At 42.0% G+C, this 21,118-nt stretch overlaps 1 protein-coding gene across 1 annotated transcript; it reads right to left on the bottom strand.

Annotated features, from left to right (window-relative positions):
• Positions 1-16,570: 16,570 nt before the first annotated feature.
• Positions 16,571-17,008, bottom strand: ACRALDRAFT_1062755 (uncharacterized protein; the record flags this gene model as incomplete). Its single annotated transcript, XM_071016663.1, has 3 exons — positions 16,571-16,733; positions 16,826-16,899; positions 16,967-17,008. The coding sequence occupies 3 exons, from the start codon at positions 17,006-17,008 to the stop codon at positions 16,571-16,573; spliced, it is 279 nt and encodes a 92-aa protein (XP_070876176.1).
• Positions 17,009-21,118: the final 4,110 nt, after the last annotated feature.

The following is a 21,118-nucleotide window of genomic DNA, read 5'->3' as shown; positions in this document are numbered from 1 at the left end:
TTATAAAGTGTCCCGTGACTAGGGTGTCTTAGATATAGCCGCTAACGTAGAAGTCGAAGGTAGCGGCCTCCTATACTTAGATTATCCCCGTAAGCCCCTTTATCGGGTTCGGGTTTATAGCTTTTCCGTATTAGACGTTCTTCCTGTGTTCTATTAACTAATTTCTATCGACCAGAATTAAAGTATATCCGGAGTCTATACAGATATCCGCGGTCTCGCTATCGGGTTTAAACTTAATCGCTATTTTATGGTGTGTATATTACTCGACTCCGGGTTTAAATAACGCCTATACGTTAATAATCTCGTATAGCTTAAATATAAAGTAGTAGCTAAGTTTATCGGGCTTAGGTGGTTTTAGTGGCTTCGCGTCGGTTATTATCGGCTCGATCTCCTTATATTCTGAATATATACGTATAGTCGCGGATCCGTATTATATATCGGTGGATTATATTTCTATAGCGTCTTCCGTGCATATATCTAGTTCGGTTAGCTATTCTATAGACTTAGGTAGCGTCTCCGGATCTTTTAGCGTGATTAGCCTGGTTCTCGCTAGGATAATAGGGGCTTTATAAGGTCCCTATCCCTTAGGCTTCGGTTCTATATAGGTATTTAAGAATACGTGTTAAAAAAGTTATATATTACTAGGGAAATAGGCGTCGTATTTTCTATATTAGTATATTAGAGGCTTTAGTGATTACGGTAAGGCGGGAGTCTATAAGGTCTATCGTTAACGTGCTAGGGTTCGTCCTTCTAACTTATATTTATACGTTTATTAGTTACTTATATAGGATCGGCCGGCTTCGCCTATAAAATAAGAATAATAACCGTTAATTTCGCTATTAGCTAAATGCTCCTCGCCGATCTCGTAAATGTATATCTCCTCGCCTTCGCTAAGTATTTTATTAATAAGAATATAGCCCTTTTCACGTAAGTCCTCTTTATCGGTATCTCTACCGGGGTCGTCCTCCGCTATATATACTACTTAGTGATCACGGTTACCGTTACTCTTTACCTATTACCGTATACGTCGCTAATACGGGCGACGCTCCTCGCGGAACTAGTATCCGCCTCTACGAAACTAGTAACCTCTACGACCGTAGTTACCGCGGTTATTATTATCTCTACGACCCTAGAATAATCTATCGCGGTTACTAAAATTATTTCCCTATAATCGGCCTTCTCCGAAGCCGCTATAATTACTAAAGCAATTTCCGCCGTTATTAAATCGGCCTCTATTAAAGTTTCCGCCTTAATATCCCTAGTTCGCGTATTCGCCTATCTTATTTATATCGTCTATAGGGGCCACCTTTACTATGTATATAATTAGGCAATTCTCTAAGATTACCTATACAGGAATATTAGCGTAGGGTATATTAACGTTAGTATAAAGTGCGGTCTATTATATCGATAAAGGTCCTAGTTAATTTACACGAAATATACTATACTATAATTAGTATCTTAGAGAGAGCTATCGGTTACTAATCTAATCCTTAATCTATCGGATAAATTCGTCTAGGTACTTATTTATATCCGGTTAGGTATAGATTTCTCTAAGCGATAGGTTAATTCTATTCTAGATTTCCTGCTATATATTAAGATTAGTATATAGGCTAATTCCCGAAGCTCTATATAAATAAGTAAGGTAATTTACCTATTCGGTAAACGCTTTACCGTCGATAATATCCCTGGCTATAAACCGTAAGTCTATTATCTTAGCCGCGGTAGTCTCCGGGTTAATTAACTAGCGTTGCTACGCACCACTATCCGGCACTATACCAGGACCTAAAACCATATAGTTCCAGATTAGTGCTAATACTATACGGGCACTAAACCCGTATAGCGCTGGAATGGTGCTAGCCCTATACTGGTACTAAACCAGTATAGCGCCGGACTGGCGCTAGCACTATCCTAGCACTATACCTAGTATAGCGCCTAGCCTTAGATAGTCCGAGGTTCCCCCGTAGATATATATGACCGGAACCTCGCCCTCCCCTTTAGAGAATGCATCCTATTTATATATTATTTACTATACCCTAAGGTTACCTAACTTAAATCCTCTTCTAGGTCCTATAGTACTAGCTAGCCAGGGATATATACGGTTAGTATATATTAATTAATAGTAACTAAAATAAGAATATTCGATCTTAGTAAGGTTCGCGTACTAATCCTATTAAACGACTATAGAGACTATTCTAGTTACACGATCCTAGGGTAAGTAACTATCCGTTATTAATAAAGTGCCTCCCCTTAAATAGGACTAGGCGATAAGCAGCGACTATTAAGCTATAGCCTAATAGTGCCGATAAGGAACTACTTACCCACCCGCCCCTTACTACGCTCCTTAGCCCTTTAGCGTAAAGCGTAAAGGTCTATATACTAAACCCTTATTTAGTTAAATAGTTATATATAGCGTATTAAGCGGATATATAGCTAAAGCGGTATTAGTTAACCGTAGTCTACTAAGTAAAGCGCCTCCCCTTTATTAGGACTAGGCGAGTAACCGATAAGTATAAGAGTTCACGAGTACTAGTTATCCGATAGGCCTATATCTAAAATAACCTATTAAACACTAAATAACACTATTATAAAACCCGCTTAATAATAACCGACGCTCTTTACCCTATTCTCCTAGACTCTCCCCCTACGCTAAGGGATCTAAAAAGTATACGTCCCCCCGCCGTAATAGCGAACACCTATTTAGATATAGCCGAAAAGGTTCTTATACCCGAATATCGGCTACTTCTCTTTATAGCCGAGCGAGTAAGGAACCTCCCTGGCACTAGTAGAGCTAGTTAGGCTATAACCTCTAAAGGAAGAGTCTCTAAAGCTATCCTGCCTTTTTAGCTAACCTATCCTGCTAAGTAGGTTACCTATCACGACTCTTTTATAAAGGTATTCTATAACTAGCTAAAGAAAGAGCTAGAATATATCGACCCTTATAAGTCTATAGTTATACCCCGTAATAGCGTAGTAAAGGGAAAGGAGCGAGCCCCCTTTACCGCTAGCCACGATTCTCCGCCGGTAGAACTAAAGATTAAGGTTAAGGGATCGGAATCGCTTCTAATCCGCCCCGCTATAAGTATAGTCGAATAGCCGGTTAGAAGTTTCCCCGAAGATATAGCGGAAAGCCCTTCTTTAAAGTACGCTAAACCTTCTAAAGGAATACCCGAATATACCTAAACGCCTAATAACCGTACCCTATTCTCCGACTAAGAAAGTTACTAAGCCGATACTATAAGTAACCGCGATAAGCGTATAAGCCCTACGCCCTCCGATATTATATATTACCCTCGCGATAAGACGGAGGATATTAGATCCGGGAATAATAGGAATCTGGAACGCTAATAGTATCGGGTAGCCCCTCCGGGTAATAGTCCCCTTAGATATAATCCCCCCGGGGCAGGTCCTCCCCTAAGGAACGCACCGGGCATTAGCTACCCGGAACTATACCTATATATACATTAATCGGATTTACTCGCTATCCTTAGCTAGCGCGATAACCGGATATACCGGTTTAAGGCCGATAACCTAGGCTATTTTAAGCCTTCTTTATACTTCACCGCCGATTAGGATCTTAAAACTAAAGGAACTAAACTAATCTATATAAACGTTTTCCGCTTTACCGATATAATAGACTAGTATACCGGCCTAAGTACCTAGCACCATAAGTCCCTTCCCCGCGGACTAGCCCGCTATTTATTAAGTAAGGTATCCGTATAGTTTATAAGCCTTAATAAGGGACGATATTTATACCTTACTATAATAGCTACTATTACGGAATAAAAGACCGCCTTATAGGAAAGGTTCCGATTACCTTAAGAGGAAGCCGAGTATAAGCTAAGATATAAGCGATATACTCTAGATAATATAATTACCCGCTATAATATCCGAGTCTTTATAAATAAGGTAATCCGATTAGCGAAGGCGGCTAATAAACCTAAAAGTAAGTATTTAGCTCTTATATAGGATCGCTTAGACGCTAATTTAGCGAATACTATTCCCCGTCCTAGACCGGAGACTATAGCGACCGACTTTATAAATAGCCTAGCTAATATAATACTAGGATAATACCGGAATTATACTAATAGAGCCTAGAAGGCACTTATTACCCGATAAACCCTGCCACGGATTAAACGGATATCAACCTTAAACTAATCTTCCTAGGTATACTCGCCCTTTCCCCGGTACCCGGATCGATACGGTAGCCCGGCTCCACGCCGCCCGCTATAGCCCGAATAACGTTCCCTAGCGCCGGATCGTTATCCCCTATTCCTGGAACGTCGCTTACTAGGACCGGGACTAGGACCAGGACTAAGATAATTCCGCCGGAATAACCGCGCCCTACTAGCCCTAGGAACGTTAAACCGCTATATAAACGAACACGGCTAATAGCTCTTAGCTAATAATATATCCGATTAACTAGCGCGTAGTAACCGGAACTTTTGCCGGGAATAATCTAGGGATCTAGTAAACACTGCCGTTAACGATAAGGTCTCCGATACAGGATACGAGAATAATAAGGAACTAGATAACCTATACTATTTCGAAAAGGAGTCTAATAGTTCTAAGGACCTTATAAATAACGAAGCCGAGACTAATAAAGGCAGTAATTAACTATACTAGGTCGCCGATAAACCCGGATTCGTACCTAAGTACCGTAATCTTTACTAGGTATAATAATAATATACTAGGTGCATATAACTAATAAGATCTAATAATAAGGCCCTCCGCCACAGGAAGTCCTGTTCCTACCTATTCTTAATAGAGGAATAAGGCGGTTAGGACTCCCCGCTAATCGAAGGCGCCCTATAAGAAGTAATAGACCTAGTAGCCGGCCTATACGGTTATATATACGTAAGGGTCTAGGTTCGTGTAACCCTAAATAGCGCTCCCTTCGAAGTTTACGTTAATTTAGGTACCTTATGATATATTATAAGCTAGCACCTCCTCCCTTACCTCCCCGATATAGAAGTCGATATAACTAAGAGATCTACGCTTCGCGGCGTAGGTACCTCGAGTACTATTAGATAGGCTTTATTTACCCTGCTAGTATAAGGTATAGTGGACGGCTAGCCCCGAGTCGGATAGCTATATATAAAGGCTTAGGTGGTTCCTAAGCTAAAAGCCGGCCTGCTCCTCGGGCAGGAATTTAACTATCCGAATAAAGTCAATATCCTTAACTTATAGGATACTATCCAGATTAGGTCCTATAAAGGTCTTATTATCCCGGTATATATTTTCGCTAAACGTTTATTAGTTAGGCGCCGATTAAAAGCCGCTAAGAAGGTTACTATTCTGCTATATTAGTATAGATTCGTCCTATTTAAGGAACGGAACGTAACCTTAGACTCTATAGAATTCTAACCGGATATTAAGGGTCTACTAAACTATATCCTTAGCGAAGGGATATCCGTCCTAATCTATAACGCTAATAACCGGCCGCTACTTATTTCCCGGGGTAATAAGCTAGGGTATACGGATCCCTTTTATATTAACGGATATTTTAATATAGAGTAAAATAAAGCCCGCGATATTCTAATAAAATAACTAGAGGCCATCGAGAAGTCCCTAAGTCTGGAAGGATAAGGCGATATCTTTAGAGGTTATTTACCTATTAGCGGAAAGCTCGGAATCGCTAAGAGCCTAGATACTCTAACTAAAGCGACTCTAAAAGGCGTGACTATCTATAACCACGGACCCCGTTTTATACGGCGCTTTACTAGGATTATCGGTAACTACCCTAAGGTTTAGAGGGACTAAGGCGTTATCGATATAGATAAAAAGGACTATATACGCGTTCCCCTAATTAACGGGTAGTATACCTAAAGGATTAGCTAAAAGCTATATCCGCTTAGCTATAAGGACTAAGCCTTTCTAGACTAGACCCTGGATAGACTTTATAACCAGGACCGTATAGAATAGACGTTAGCACTAACGCCCTTTAGTGCTCCGGTTTTTATTATATAGCGAGAAGTAAAAGGTAAACGCAAAGGCCGTATAATAGTCGACCTTTATACCCTAAATAAGGTTACTATCCCGGATATATACCCGATACCGCTCTAAGATAAGGTTATTAAGCGACTCCGAGCAAAGAAGTTTATCTCTATTATCGATACCCGGGCATTCTTCTACTAATTCCCTATATACGAACCGTACTATAAGGGGTTTATTATTATTTCCTAATAGGGATAGGAACGACTAAAGGTCGCCCTGATAGGCTTCCGTAATTCGCCCGCGTATATCTAACGCTATATAGACTAGCTCCTTCGCCCGTATAAGGACTTTATCTTCGCCTTTATCGATAATATCGTTATTATATCGGACACTAAGGATAACTATACTAAACACTTAAACACGGTGCTCTCCCTGTTTAGTATAAAAAGGATTAGTATCTCTCCTAATAAGTCCTTTATCGGATATCCGTTAATTTAACTACTAGGATTCGAGGTTAACGCCCTTAGGCTATCGAATATTAAAGAATATACTAAGGCTCTATAAAAGATTCGCCCTCCGACTTCTTTTTAGTCCTTAGAACGTTAAATCGGGATAACGGGGTGGCTTTACTATCTTATCCCCCGACTCTCTTACCGAATCGCTCCCCTCTAATAATAGAAGACGACCCTTCTTACTAAGGCTTATTAAATCAGGAAAGATAAGGGATAGGCCCGTAAGGCGTATACTAGACGTATAATATTTAAGGCCACTATTAAAGAGTTAGCTATATTCTATAATATTACTAGCGCTTTTACCTCGGATACTTACTTATTCCACTATATCCCTACTAAGATCCTTTTTATCTAGCTAGACGCCTTTAAAAAGCACGGGTTCTCCGCTATACTCTTTTAGCTAATCGATAAGACTAAATAGCTTACTAAAGGAACCTTTAAGAACACTAATATTCGACTAGTGCTTTATATTAGTAAGGGGCTTAACGCCGCTAAAGAAACGTATTAGCCTACGGAACTTAAGGTTACCTGCCTAGTATAGGCCGTTTATAAGACCCGTACTATTATTTAGTCCGCTTATTATAACCCGACTATAGTCCTTATAGACCACGCTGCCACTATTAATATTATAAAGTTAATAATCCTGTCTAGCACTAATAAGATTAGGCTAAATATAAAGCTTACCCTCTCCTCTAAGGTTCTTAGCTAATTCTAGTTAGACTATTAATATATCCCCGGTAAAACGAATATAGTAGCCGACGCTTTATCTTAGCTACCTACCACCGATAGCCCCTTAGCCGAAGGTCTAGGCGAATTAGACCGGATTTAGGAAGACTAGGCTATACACTATATTAGCGAAATCTAGATAAAGGACGATATATAATAAAGGATTATTAAAGGATACGCTAATAATTCGAAGTAGGCACCTATCCTTACCTAAACTACTAACTATAACTTATTAGTTAAGATCCCTTTCGAGGTAGATAATAGTCTCCTATACCAGGTAGACTTAAATAGGAGAAAACGCTTTTATATCCCCTTCTCCCTATATAAGGAATTCCTTTAGGCCGCCCACGATAACCGGCACTATTTCGGAGCTAAACGGATATAGTATAATTTAGTTAGTCGCTTTATAATCCTATAACTCTATAAGGAGGTCGACTTATATATCGCTTAATATAAGATATATCGTACCTACTAAACGGATCGGTAGGCTCCTCTTAGGGAGATACAGCCTATCCTAATACCCCTAATCCCCTTTTATACTATCGCTATGGATTTTATTATCGGGCTACCCGAAGTGCCCTCCGTAGGGACTCCCTAGTAGCGCGAAGGCTTCCCTTTATTTAACGCCCTCCTAACCGTTACGGATAAGTTCTTAAAGGCCTCCCTATTTATCCCTGGCTATAGCACCTATACCGTAAAGGACTAGGCGTCCGTGCTCTTTTAAGCCCTTTAGATAGGTAACTAGGGTATCCCCCGCGCTATTATCTCGGACCAAGACCCTAAGTTCTTATTAGACTTCTGGATAACTCTATAGAAGGTAGCCGGAACTAAGCTAAAGTTCTTAACGGCCTAGTATCCCTAAACCGACGGTATTTCCGAGAGGAAGAACTAAACTATTAAGATCGGGATACGTATATACCTAGCGGATAACCTAAACGCCCTATAGCCGAAGGTAATTATACCTTTATAGTTTAACCTAAATAACGCCTTTAATAAAACGCTTAGCTATATACTAAATAAGATACTATACGGCACTAAAATAAATAGTCCGCTTAACCTAATCGGTAATATTAATCCTAAGTTTATATATAAGATATTCTAGGAGGATACGAAACTTATTATCGTAATAGCATAGATATAAATAAAGCGCCTATACAATAAGAAACGGCGTAATATTCGGTTCTAGCCCGGCGACCGCGTATATATCCGCCTTAGCTATAGATACTCGCTCCTAGGTAAGGCTAGCCCTAAGCTCGGCGCTTAATAGATAGGCCCCTTTAAGGTCTTTAAGTAAGTATCGCCGCTAATATACCGATTAGATCTGCCTAAGACTCTTAATATACACCCCGTTATTAGTATTACTTAACTCTAAATAATTAGATTCGCGGAGATACCTAAGACTAAAGGACCCGTTAACGTGTAAGACAGGGACTAAGAGTAATAGCGGGACCTATATAAGCACTATAAGATCGAAGCTATCCTGGATAAACGGATTACCTATAGGGGAGGAGGTAAGCCACGTACCGAGTACCTTATTCGGTAAAAAGACTAGCCGGACTAGTGGAACGTCTAGATACTAGTAGACGTAATAGAAGCTCTGGATTTAGTAAAGGAATTTAAGGAACGTTAAAGAGCTTTAGAAGTGCTTTGCTTAGTATTAAAGGGAATAAAAGAGGTTAAAAGACTAAAGCCCGGCGAGCTTAAAAGAACTAAAGGGACCTATTCAGCTTCGCGGCGGAGCTAAGCCGGAGCCAAAGAACCGTCCCCCTTAATAACGGAAACACCTTTAGAAGGCATAACCGAAATAGAAAGAATAATACTATCTGATCTTAAACTAGTAAGAATAAGAGCCCTACCGGCTATATAGCCCTAGCGTATACGTAAATTAACACGGCTAGTTCGAAAATAAAAGAACTCTCTTAGCCGCCCGTAGTTTTACTATCTTCCTCTATTCCTTACTTATAGTTAAGCGATTATAATAATCACTTTAATTATAGGCTTATTTAGCGATTTTCCTATAATAATCCCTATCACCTACTAAAAAACATTATTCCCTTATAACCGTCTATCTATTAAGTCTTATTACCCCTATTATATTCCGTTACGTAGCATTATTCCCTTTATAATCACTTATCCATTACTATACTAAGCACTATTCCCTAGCCGAGTTTATAAGCGTCCTAAGCGATCCCCCCTAGTTAATACTATAAACCGCTATAGACTTATACCCCCTAACATGACTTTCTATATCGTTATATACCTAACCGACGTCTACCGGTTAAAAGACTAAGAACTTCGAGAAGAATTTACTCGCTGGTTTAAAAATGGCCGGGACGGATCCGGGCTAACGTTTAAGGGGTACTTCCGGGTAGTTAGCTTATTTAGCGATAAGAACGGCATGGTATATCACCTTACTACCGCCGGGTTAGTATTTAAGTAATGGATCATAGAATATAAGGCTATTACTAAGAGATACCGCCGCTAGGCGATAGAAAGAGGGTACGACGACCCTTAGAATAGACGACTAGAACGCACTATATTCGCGCCACAACCTATAGCTAATAAGTGCGTCTCTATAGCTAAGGCTAAGGAGATTATATCGGAATTCCTATAGCCATAATTCCTATTAGATAATAACCCAGCTATTACCTAGTGGCCCTAGTATAACCAGTCGTTTAAGCAATACCTTATAATAGCGAGATATAACGCACCCCGCGGCCTAGACGGGTAATTCTTACACGGATCGGCCTAATAGGCTAGCCGACTAGTAGTGATAGAGACCGGTTCTCCTATACGTATAAGTAACATACCGAGTAACCGCTAAAGCCCGGCACTCCACGCTGCTAATCTATTAGCCGTAATAATTCATAAGATTAATAAAACGAATAGCATTAGTCTCGCGTTAGTAAACACGATTAATAAGCTTAGCGAGGGCAGTATTAACGTGGACTCCTTTATAGCCGTAACCAAAGAATACCGGGAGTATATCTAGTAGCACGCCGCGGCTATTAAGAACTATATATAGACGCTTAAGGAGTAACCCACGCCCGCTATTCGCTCGGTTATAGATATCCTCGCTTAGACTAGTCTATAACCGTCCCCGGCCAGCGCTAGCGCTAATACGCCCACTAATAATACCGCCTCTAGGAAGAGGGCGTATAATAGATCGGGCCTTATAGGGCTAGGCAGGAAGCTATTCTTTACTAGATATAGGGAGGATAAGATATAGGTGTAAGCGATTAAGAGTTTCGCCGCTAGACTTAAGGATCCTAGCGCTTAGGCGTCGCGTATAGATTTCGAAACTAACGGATAGACGTTAGCGATTATAACATAGCGTCGTTATACTATTATCACCCTACTACCCATGGCTAAATTTACGATATAGTTTATTAAGGACTATATCGTAACTAATAAAGTATAGCAGGTAATCGACCTACCGTTCCTTATCGTAATATAGCGTATAGAGTAATACACGTAAGTCGCTTAGCTAGAGAATAATAGGGAACTATATAAAGGCAAGAAGAATACTATATCCCTCCGGCTAACTATTAACGCCTAGATAGTAACCGACCTTATCCACCACACAGCCGCTATCTATAACTACTATAGTAAGAACGGCCGTAAGGGGCTCCTGGCCTTATACGACCTAGTAGGCAGCGATCTAGAAAGCTGCCTAAAGGAAATCTGCCCGGCGGACGCGGCTACTATCCTTAACCTACCTATAAAGGAATAGGGATTACCTAATATAAAGCCCGAGGCTCCTAAGGTCGAGATTTTATAACGGATCAGGACTAGAAGGGTTTAGCTTATTTACCTCTGAATTTTTTGTTTTTCTTCTTTCTTTTAGGAGTTCTTATTTTCCTTTGTTTACACTAAGTCCTAGGTTAGCAAGCATATAATAAAGGGACGGGCAACCGGGCGTAATTGCTAGCGCCACTAACAGAGCCTAACGGAGTTAAGAATATACGCTATAGGGCGCTATTCTATATTATAGTTTTTTTTATTATACGTTTAGCCCCGGCTAAAAATAAAGAATTATAACCACGTCTACTATTTATTACTAGTATAATAATCGGCCACGCCGAGTCTAAGTTAGATATCGTAGACCTTAAGGGACAGCGAAGCCCGCGGGACACAGGGCTTTATCTCTCCCGGGGCATATACTACGCACCACTATCCGGCACTATACCAGGACCTAAAACCATATAGTTCCAGATTAGTACTAATACTATACGGGCACTAAACCCGTATAGCGCTAGAATAGTGCTAGCCCTATACTAGCACCAAACCAGTATAGCGCCGGACTAGCGCCAGCACCGTCCTAGCACTATACCCAGTATAGCGCCTAGCCTTAGATAGTCCGAGGTTCCCCCGTAGATATACACGACCGGAACCTCGCCCTCCCCTTTAAAGAATACATCCTATTTACACATCATTTACTACACCCTAAGGTTACCCAACTCAAATCCTCTCGTAGGTCCTATAGTACTGGCTGGCCAGAGATATATACGGTTAGTGCATATTAAGCGTCGTCGAAGAGCTATATACTATCCGTTTAGCGAATAGCGTACCTCGCTACGGTATATAGCTATAAGCTAGTTAGCTACTATAAGGCAGCTTCGCCTATAAACAGGGCGTGCAGGTTAATATAAGCTTCTTCTGCTATATTAGGGGTAGTCGCCTACTCCTTAACGTTTTCAATAAATAGTTTAATATCGTGCTAAAGAACTTTATCTCCTAAGACTAACTATAGGATAGAGGTTAGCGATATATACTTAGGGGGGCTAAAGAATCCGATCGCGGTTAGTTTATAACGGAAAACCTAAGGGCCATACTTATTCTACGTGTCGTTACTATTAGCGTTACCCGGTCCGGCGCCTCCGGTGCCTCCGTTATCGGGGGCTAAAGTTCTATCGGCGAAGAAGCTTATTATACGTTAGAACTAAAGTACGTTTATTCCGACTAGGGCATTTGTTTATTCCGACTAGGGCACTATTTTCGTAGTCGGTGCTAGCCGCCCACTATCATAAACTTTCTATTTATATATAGGATCAATTGGTTTAATTCCTTTAATTAAGCTATATTCTTCGGATCGTCTTTTTGCCTTCAGATACGATCGCTAATTGCCTATAACGAGCTATCTTCCTGTAACTTAATTATACGCCCCCTCCTAGCTATTCGTATAGCCTGCGGATGGCCTTATCCGTCCCGACTAAGATCCAGGCGGGACTGGGTTGCCTCCCACGGAATTTAGGTTGGATTGACCCCGACCCCTCCCTCCACGTTATCCCTCGATCACGACCTTATCGTTGTTTTAAGAACCAAGCGGCGAATAGGCTATTTCGATGTTATTGGGCGTTAAAGATAGATGGATAATTATGAAGGATGAAAAGTCGAAATCGTGGTTGTGTGATCTAATTGAGAAAAAAAAAAAGTTGCGATCGTGGGCGGCTGGCACCGGCTGCGAAAATAGTACCCTAGTCGGAATAAGTAAATGCCCTAGTCGGAATAAACGTACTCTAGAACTAATCGGGGGTAAATATAACTACGGGCGGCTATGGGTTTAACTAGGGGGCCGTTTACTGCTATTAATCTTAATACTATTATTAACCCCCCTGGCTCTGGGTGCTAGAGCTAGAAGCTCGTGCCTATCTATTAGTATCTATAACCGGTTAGCGTGATAGTTACTCCGAGGCTATAAAGGGTTTGCGAGATGTGTATAGTGGTGGTTAACTATCCTCCGGCGGTTATAGAGTTTAAGCTAGGGAAACTTAGCTAGCCGGCTACTATATATATAATTCCTCGAATAGAGGTCGGCGTAGGGCGTTAATAATTCAAGATGTTAATTAATTATTAACGGTTTATAGTCTATTCTTAACTAATAGCTATCGACTATGTTATTTAATTACTTATCTACCTACCTATATGCTCTATAATAGGTTCTAGCTATTATTACGGGAGTGAGTCCTGCTATTATTTTAACTTCTACTAATATTTAAGTGCCTTAGTATAGTAGCGAGAGTTATCTTTACTACCTAATTATCTATCTCCTACTATACTAGGAAAGTCGGTCCGTAATCTATACCGGGGGCTCTATTATTACGTCTAGCTATACGGGTTACGTCTCGATATTCCCTTACTACTCTATTATATAGTGTTATTCCTTCTTATCTGACAATAGCGATGGCTCCGTCTAGCAAATTTTATTATATAGCCTACTTAGGGTGTGCTTAAAGAAATTTATGGATATAGAATAACTCTCTTTCGGCAGTTATTAGTGGTTCTGTTTATAGCAGGGGTGCTAATAATATAGGTTTATAACGGTATAGGGAAAGAAAATAATAGAGGTTTAGAGTTTATGGCTTAGTGTTTCGTGGCTCGTATAATTAAATATAGTAGGTGATAATGGGTATAAAAGATAGGGAAGGTGTAATTATAAGTGGATAACGTAATCGATAGAAATAAGGTTATAGAGGAGTGTAAAACGGAAAATAAAGGAAAAATAGGCCGACTAGGTCTACGGGAGCGTAGTTTTAGGAGATTTTATCGAACGCTTCGGGGTAAACCGTTTTTATAATGGCTATAGGCGTCTTATCGGCTATTTTAAGAGGGAGCTTTAGTATTACTAATAGACGTGAACGTCTACGGTTATCTGTTATAGACCGGTAATTAACCGTTAGTAGAGATCGTTGCGGGGCGGCTTTTAGGAGAGGGGGGGGGAGTAATTTTGAACGGCGGGTTATTGATTTATATTATATAAACGAGGAAAAGGATCCAGGGTATAGTATAAGGCGCACGATTATAATAATTCAGTTACTACTATTTACTATACGGATTTCCCGTATCTGTGTGTTATAAACGTGTATAAAGAGAATTCAGAGAAGTGAAGATATCTTATCTAAAGTGTAAGCTCACGGAGCTCTATATAACCGCAGATTAATATCTGCAAGGTCCGGCGAACTAACAAGTATGTGTGTGACTAAGCTAATGGATACTACGTATTATAAGTCTTTAAGTGTAATATCTTTAGACATTTCGTTAAAGAAGTAGTCTAAAGTATTCTTAGAAGGGCTAAGAGCCACTATATCGTCAACCTGGCATAGCAGAATAGCTCGTTCTTCTATTCTAGTATTATTATTTTGATTATATTTATATTTATAAAAAGTACAAAGTCCGTTCTCGTATACAGAGACTCGGCAACCTAGTTTAGATAATATCTTAACCAGGTAGTTATACCAGAGTCTAGGACTTTGTTTCAACCCGTACAAAGCTTTATTAAGCTTACAGAGTATTATATTACTTTTATTTTTATTTGTATTATTTTTTAAGCTATCTTCTTTCCCGAAGCCTATAGGATATATAGCGTACATCAGGGTATCTATATCGGTATAAACAAACGCGTTTTTAACGTAGAACTACCTGAATTTCTAGCCGTGTAATACGCCTAATATTAAAGCTAGTTTATAGCTTTCTAGCCAGCAGGTAGTTAAAAAGGTTTCTAGATAATTAAGACCTAGAACCTGATTAAACCCCTAAATAACCCACCGAGCCTTATATTAAGGGCCCGACTGGGGAGCCTAGACGGATTGATATCCGGGCTATAGAATGTGGCTGGATATGGGTTAATAACGCCACCCCTTATCTCCCTAAGTACCACAGTCAATTTATATGTATATCACAGCCAATTCGTATATATATCTTAAGTAGCAAATTCCACCTGTTATCAACACATACAACGTATATATCTCCATTCAGCCAATTTAGGTTTAAACCGTCCGCCTTTATCCTAACTCCATTTAAGTCTATAGGCTTATAATAGCAAGGGTACCTAGGTATATGTATGGATGGTGTGTCCAGGTACATATAATAAGAAGTACGTTACGACTCGAATAGTATATATAAATTGGTTATGGTACTTAGAGCTTTCGGCCGTATAGCCATGAATCCACTGCCAGCCTCATTTTATAGCCCGGATATCAATCCGTCTAGGCTCTCCAGTCAGGCCCTATATTAAATAGCTTCGCTAGAGCTATTATATTTGATTCTAAAGACCCAACGACCTCCTAGTACGTGGTAGTCTTCTTTTTCTTTATTATAATTATTAGGCGTATTTCTTATACTTATTAAGTCCTATATCTTTCTCTTTTTCGAGTTCTGATGTTTCTGCTACCATCGCGGCTATCCATTTATCTTTATCTAGGCAGTTCATAGCCTGTTTATAGGTAGCTGGTTTATTAATCTAATTTATAGTTAAAAGAAATAGGGAATCTTTTTAAAACTACAGGTTTCTAAGTATAGTATCTTTTATAAGGTATAGTGTATTATTATCCGTAGATATTAAATTCTTCTAGTCCGGTTTTAAAGGTTTTAAAGGTATTTGGACTTATAGCCTGGTACTTTAGCTACTATTATTATTACTAGCCGGGCTATAGTTAATATTATTATTATTATTATTATTATTATTATTAACAGCTGGAACTTCATAGCCTGCTGCCTATAGATAAAGACTCTTACGTCTATTATTATTATTATTCTCTTCTTCGGGTTAAATAGACTTAATAGAACGTTTAAAACGCGCGAAGGAATATTTTATAAAAATTAACCGGTATTTTCACTAAAAGTGATTCCTTTATTATACTCACCGGGTTAATAAGGCCCGCGGATAGAAATCTGGTTATATACCTGACTATTAATATAAGGAGGGAGGTTATTATTAGTATTAGGCGTATAGTTATTATTATACTTATTAAAGAAAGGCGAAGCCGTCACTATACAGAACGGCTCCGCTAGGCCAAAACAAATAACTAACTAATAGGCTAGCCGAAGGGAGGGTTAGGCTCGTCACGGGTCCGTATCTAGAGCTAAACGGGTCCTGAGGAGACGGTCGCCAGGCCTCTAAAAGGGTCGGCGGTGGTCTAATTAGGGGAACGGGTAGCTATAGATAGGCAGGCGGGCCTACGGTCGGCTCTTCTAGATCGTCTAGATAACCAAAAATGGAAGGATAATATAAATTATAATTATAATAGGTGATAGGTAATAATCGTAAAAGATCGGATAAAAAAGCTAGCTAGCTATAGTGGGTCTATTCCGAAGAATAGCCGCATATAAGACCAGATCTCTAGGACCGCGTACGTGGTCACGTGATATACATGACGTCCAGACCCGGAACACGGGTCTGCCCCTCTATAATCGGCCCTAAATTATTAAGCCATGCCCCATGGTCTTAATAATTTCATCACAAACAAGCAACCAATAGTATAACCATCCTAAATATATCTCCATTACCCTGATCAGGGCATCCACAAGCAGCCTATATAGTAATAGCTGCCGTATCTTTCCTCGCGCGTGTATATTCCTAAAGACGTCTCTCGAAGACGCGGGCTCGAAGGACGGTGACCTTATAGGTAGAGGTGACCTCCCAGGTCCTTCGTGCACAAGCCAGGCGGCGGCGGCAGTAGGCAGTAGGCGGCGGCAAACAGGCGGCGGCCCCGGCGTATTCTTCGAGAAGACCGTGACGTAAAAGACGTGACCATGAACGCACACAGGGCAGGCGGCGGCGGCCTCGTCGGTTCCCGGTCGTGACCGTAGGAACAAGGCAACGCGGCGGCCCCAGTAAAAGATCAACAACGCAAAACGCAGAACCAGGTAACTACCATGAAGATCGTGATAGAAGAATTAACGGCGTAGCTCGCAAGAGCAGGTGATAGAGAGTCTCGAGGTCCACAGACTAGTCAGGATTTCGGAACCACACATTCTCGGGGTCCACAGGAAGATCGTGAGCGACGGGCCCACACAAAAGTCTCGGTATCCCCACGTCTCTCGCAGAGTATATCCATCTCTTTCTACTACCCAGATCAAGGTAGGCAGTCCACTCCTCGGTTCGTAGGCGTAAAGCACGCAGGTCGGATCTTTCGGCGGCGTGGCACGGCACGGAGGAAGCGGGTCGATTCGTCGAAGGCAGGAAGGTATCGCGGGCGGCAGGACTCTTCGAGGCGGCAGTATCGTGGCCGGGCTCGAAGCAACAGGAAGGAGAATCTACAGGATCAACGGGATCAACTAAATCAATCGGATCAACAGGATTAACGGGATTAACTGGATCAATTAGATCAACTACAGGCAGGCGGATCAGGCTCGGGCTAATCAGAGGAACGAAGATATCGGGGGAAAAGAAGAGTAGTAAAAAGAGTAAGAAAAAGAGAGGAAAAAGGTGAGCAGGACAAGCTCGTGGTGACTCTACCGGCAGAAAACGGCAGGCAGGATCAAAAAGGGTAGGCGGTATTAGTGGCACGTGGTCTGCTTCGAATAGACAATAAAGATATCCAACGCGTACCACCAAACCAACCCACACACAACTCAACAACCAGTAGGCCAAATCAATCAAAATCGGAGCCGTTCGATTACTTTTCCTCTAATCAGGCCAACGTGGTTACGAGCAAAAGAAAAGGTGAAAAACTATAAAAGATACAGTCCAAGGAAGAGGTAAAAAGAAAAGCTGAAAATTCCGTGCAGGCGGCTTCCACAGACTCATAGGCTAGGCCCCGGGCCCAGTTATCCATCGGCCCCAAAGCTATACGAAGAAGCTCCTGCGCGTATAGCTTTCCACACAAATAACAGGGTATTCGTGTAAAAAAGAAAAGAGGCGGGCAGGGTGAATTCGGGGGAGGGCAGGACTCCATCCATCGGCCCCAAAGCTATACGAAGAGGTCCCCCTCGAGGGCAGCTTTCAAACAACCCAAAAACAAACAAAAACAAGAGGTCCTGATTAGGTCAACGGAGCAGCTTCGGGGAAAAAAAATCCGGGCCTAGGGCGTAATCCAAAGAGACGCGGCCCCAGATTCGAGTCCACGAAGGCCATAGTCGCCGCCCCCGTCGATCAGAAAACGCGGCCCCCGTCAGGAACTAGAAAAGTTCCCACGGACTCCACGAACAACTTCTACTTCCGAAAATGATTCTATTGCCCTGATCAGGCAAAGGAACAGGTAAAGGGAGGAAGGGAAAAAGGAAAAGGAAAAAGGGAGAGGAGGCGGGAAAAGGAAAGGGGAAAAGGGAAAAGAGGTAGGGGGAGGGAGGAAGACAGCGAGGAAAACAGGATCAAAAATCCCCCGGCCCCAGAGGCAAATCCACCCAAAAAGAGACGTCAACGCCCATTCGGGACCACAGAGCTAACAGGGCTCTCCTTCACCGCGGAGTCCACGGGCACAACAAAGCTAGCACGGGAGCTCTACGCCGGAACAGCAGGAACAGTAGAGTCCACGGGAGGACTCTTCGGGACCAGTGCCACGGAATCAGTAAAGGCAGGGGAGCTAGCACGGGAGCTCTTCGAAGTCTCGGGATCAACGGACTCAACACGCCAGTTCTTCTAAAGCGCGGAGCTATCACAGGAGCTCTTCCGGATCACAGAGCCAACAGGGCTCCCCTTCTTTTAGCACTTACAGCGCCGGTGACCTTCCTGACCACAGGAATAACACCTAATCAGGCGAACAGGATTATGCCGGGCGGCGGGACTCTCTTCCTAACTCTGCCAAACGGGACTCTTCCGTGGAGTCATACTCCTGCCGCGGCGGCGGCGGCTCTTCCGACCACTGCTTCGGCTACGACTACACGGACTACCCGGAACGGTAGGCTGCCCACGGGCAACAACGTCACCGTTAGTCTAATCAGACAAACGGGAAGCAAATAACGGCAAAGAGATATCGCGTGCCCTTTAAGCGTGTAGCTCCTACAGGGCTGCCTCGCACGCCTTAAGCGCGACTCTCGCGAGGACCTTAAAATAAGAGGTTAACCCGATTAAGAGGAATAGGAATATATCCCACACGCGGCTCTGACCACCCTGACTACCGGTATATATCCTCCTCTTTCTATAATATCGCCATCGTGACGTCTTCCTCTTTATATACGACTATTAATCTACAGGCAGTCTCTGCGTCGGATTAGACTATTCTTTCTAAGCAGGCAGTCTCTGCTCTTCCGGATCCGTGGTACTCAGGACCGTCGAACCGGATCCATGGGACTATTAATATACAGGCAGTCTCTGCGTTAGGGTAGTGTTAGTTAACTATTACTAATAAGCAGGCAGTCTCTGCTCTTCCGAAGCACTATCGGGATCGCTCTTCCGGAGACTCGGGCCCCGGGAAACTATTTTTATTATTTTTACTGAATATAGTGTTTTTATTATTTTTATTGTATCGTAACCGGAATTAAAACTCGAACTCGAAACAGCATCGTCTTCTTTCGGACCTCTTCTTCTAGTGCCCACGTAACACGACATTCTTCCAGGCCTTTTCCAGAGCCCTTCGCCCGTTATTAGAGGACTAACCAGAACCGTATCGTATTGTATCCGAAACACAAGACTAAAGACTTAAAAACCGAAGACTTAAAGGCTTAAAACAGAATAAAGAAAACTATAACCGTATCGCTAATTAATAACGTGATAGGCCGTTTATTTAGGTAGGCCGTGTAAGCGGCTAGTTATAGGTTAATCGTACTAAGTAAGGCCGAATAATTATATTAGCTAGAATTAAGGAGAGGAAAGGAAAAGGTCTATAGAGAAGTACAGGATTTACTAGGTTTATACGAATCCGCGGTAAGGGCAGCGCGAGGTCTAAGCGTCAGATCTATATGCTAATTAGCGGTTCCGGCCTTATACCGGAACTATACTTTTAAGTGGTTAACCCGTGATATTACCCCCCTCCTCCCCCCCCCTAGGGCCGTAAAAACTAAGCGCCGAGTCCGTTTTCCCTAAACGCGTCGCGAGGGAGGCGTGTATCCTCCTTTATATCGGGTATATTTAAGTCGCGCGGCGCTCGCGGCGACCTTGCTCCTAAGTCGCTAATATCCCGTGTTATACTAAGCGCCTACCCTTTATATTAAAAACGCCCGGTTACTCCTTTTTCTTTATTCGTAAACTATTATAATAAATAGCTTTATAGGCTTTTATCGTATTCCGTAGTCCGATATCGTAGTATAAGCTTCGTTCCGCCCGGTTTTTTATTTATAGTTAATTCTTCCTTTATAAGCCTATAATATCGTTTTAGTAGTAAGCTTTATCGCTTATTCCGTGCTTAGGGCCGTGCCGTTCTCCGCTAACTCGCGGCGTAGTTATACCGTACTTATAGCTTTTTCGTCGATTTAATAAATAATGTCCTTTTAATTATTTAATTAACTATTATAAGTCCCCCGATAAGTCCTTTTATTAATCCGTTAGATTATAGCTAACAGAGCGCGTCTAGATATCCGCCCCCCGTTATAGCGCCCGCCACGCCTATAAGGGCACTATTAAAGAGTAGCTAGTCGCTAGCGATATCGCATCCCCCCCCCCCCCGCTCCTAATAAGGAGGAGCGCTATTAATCGGTTAAAAGCATAGCCGAGGAGGCTCTCGCCGCTATAACGAATACCGGTAAGCATCCGGTAAAAGAGGAGGTTCGTGATAAGGCCTAGTACTTCGCTATAAGGATCTTACTAACTCTCCGGTAGGCTAGCACGCCTAGTAAGCGACCCCGCGGTCCGACCTATCCCCCTAGTCGTTATTATAACGATTTCTGCCGCCCCTACGCTAATCGTATTACGGGCATTAAAATAAAGTTTAACTAGACGTGTTATAACTAGTCCGGGCCCGGCGCCGCCCGTAAAAAGCCTAAGTGCTATAAGTATACTATAGGATCCCACGCCTACCGCCTAGTAAGTTCCTTACGATCTATAAGCTAAGTAGTTAAGACTAATATCTATAGCTCCCTCCTAGCGCCGCTAAGTTAATCTATCCTATAGCTACTACGGGTCGCGCTATACGCGATAATCCAGATAACGATAATATAAGTAGTCCTAAACCTTTTTCAAGGTCGCTACTAACTTTAGTCTAGCTCCACGAAGCCTTTAAATTAGCTTATAGCGACTACTATGCCTTATTATCTAAGGAACCCCCCGCCGCCGCTACTACTAACGCCGCCCC

Source organism: Sodiomyces alcalophilus (genome assembly GCF_042370955.1).
Source record: "Sodiomyces alcalophilus JCM 7366 unplaced genomic scaffold ACRALscaffold_3, whole genome shotgun sequence".
Lineage (NCBI taxonomy): Eukaryota > Fungi > Ascomycota > Sordariomycetes > Glomerellales > Plectosphaerellaceae > Sodiomyces > Sodiomyces alcalophilus.
The sequence above is the reverse complement of the archived record's forward strand: the minus strand, read 5'-3'. Positions and strand labels throughout refer to the sequence as shown.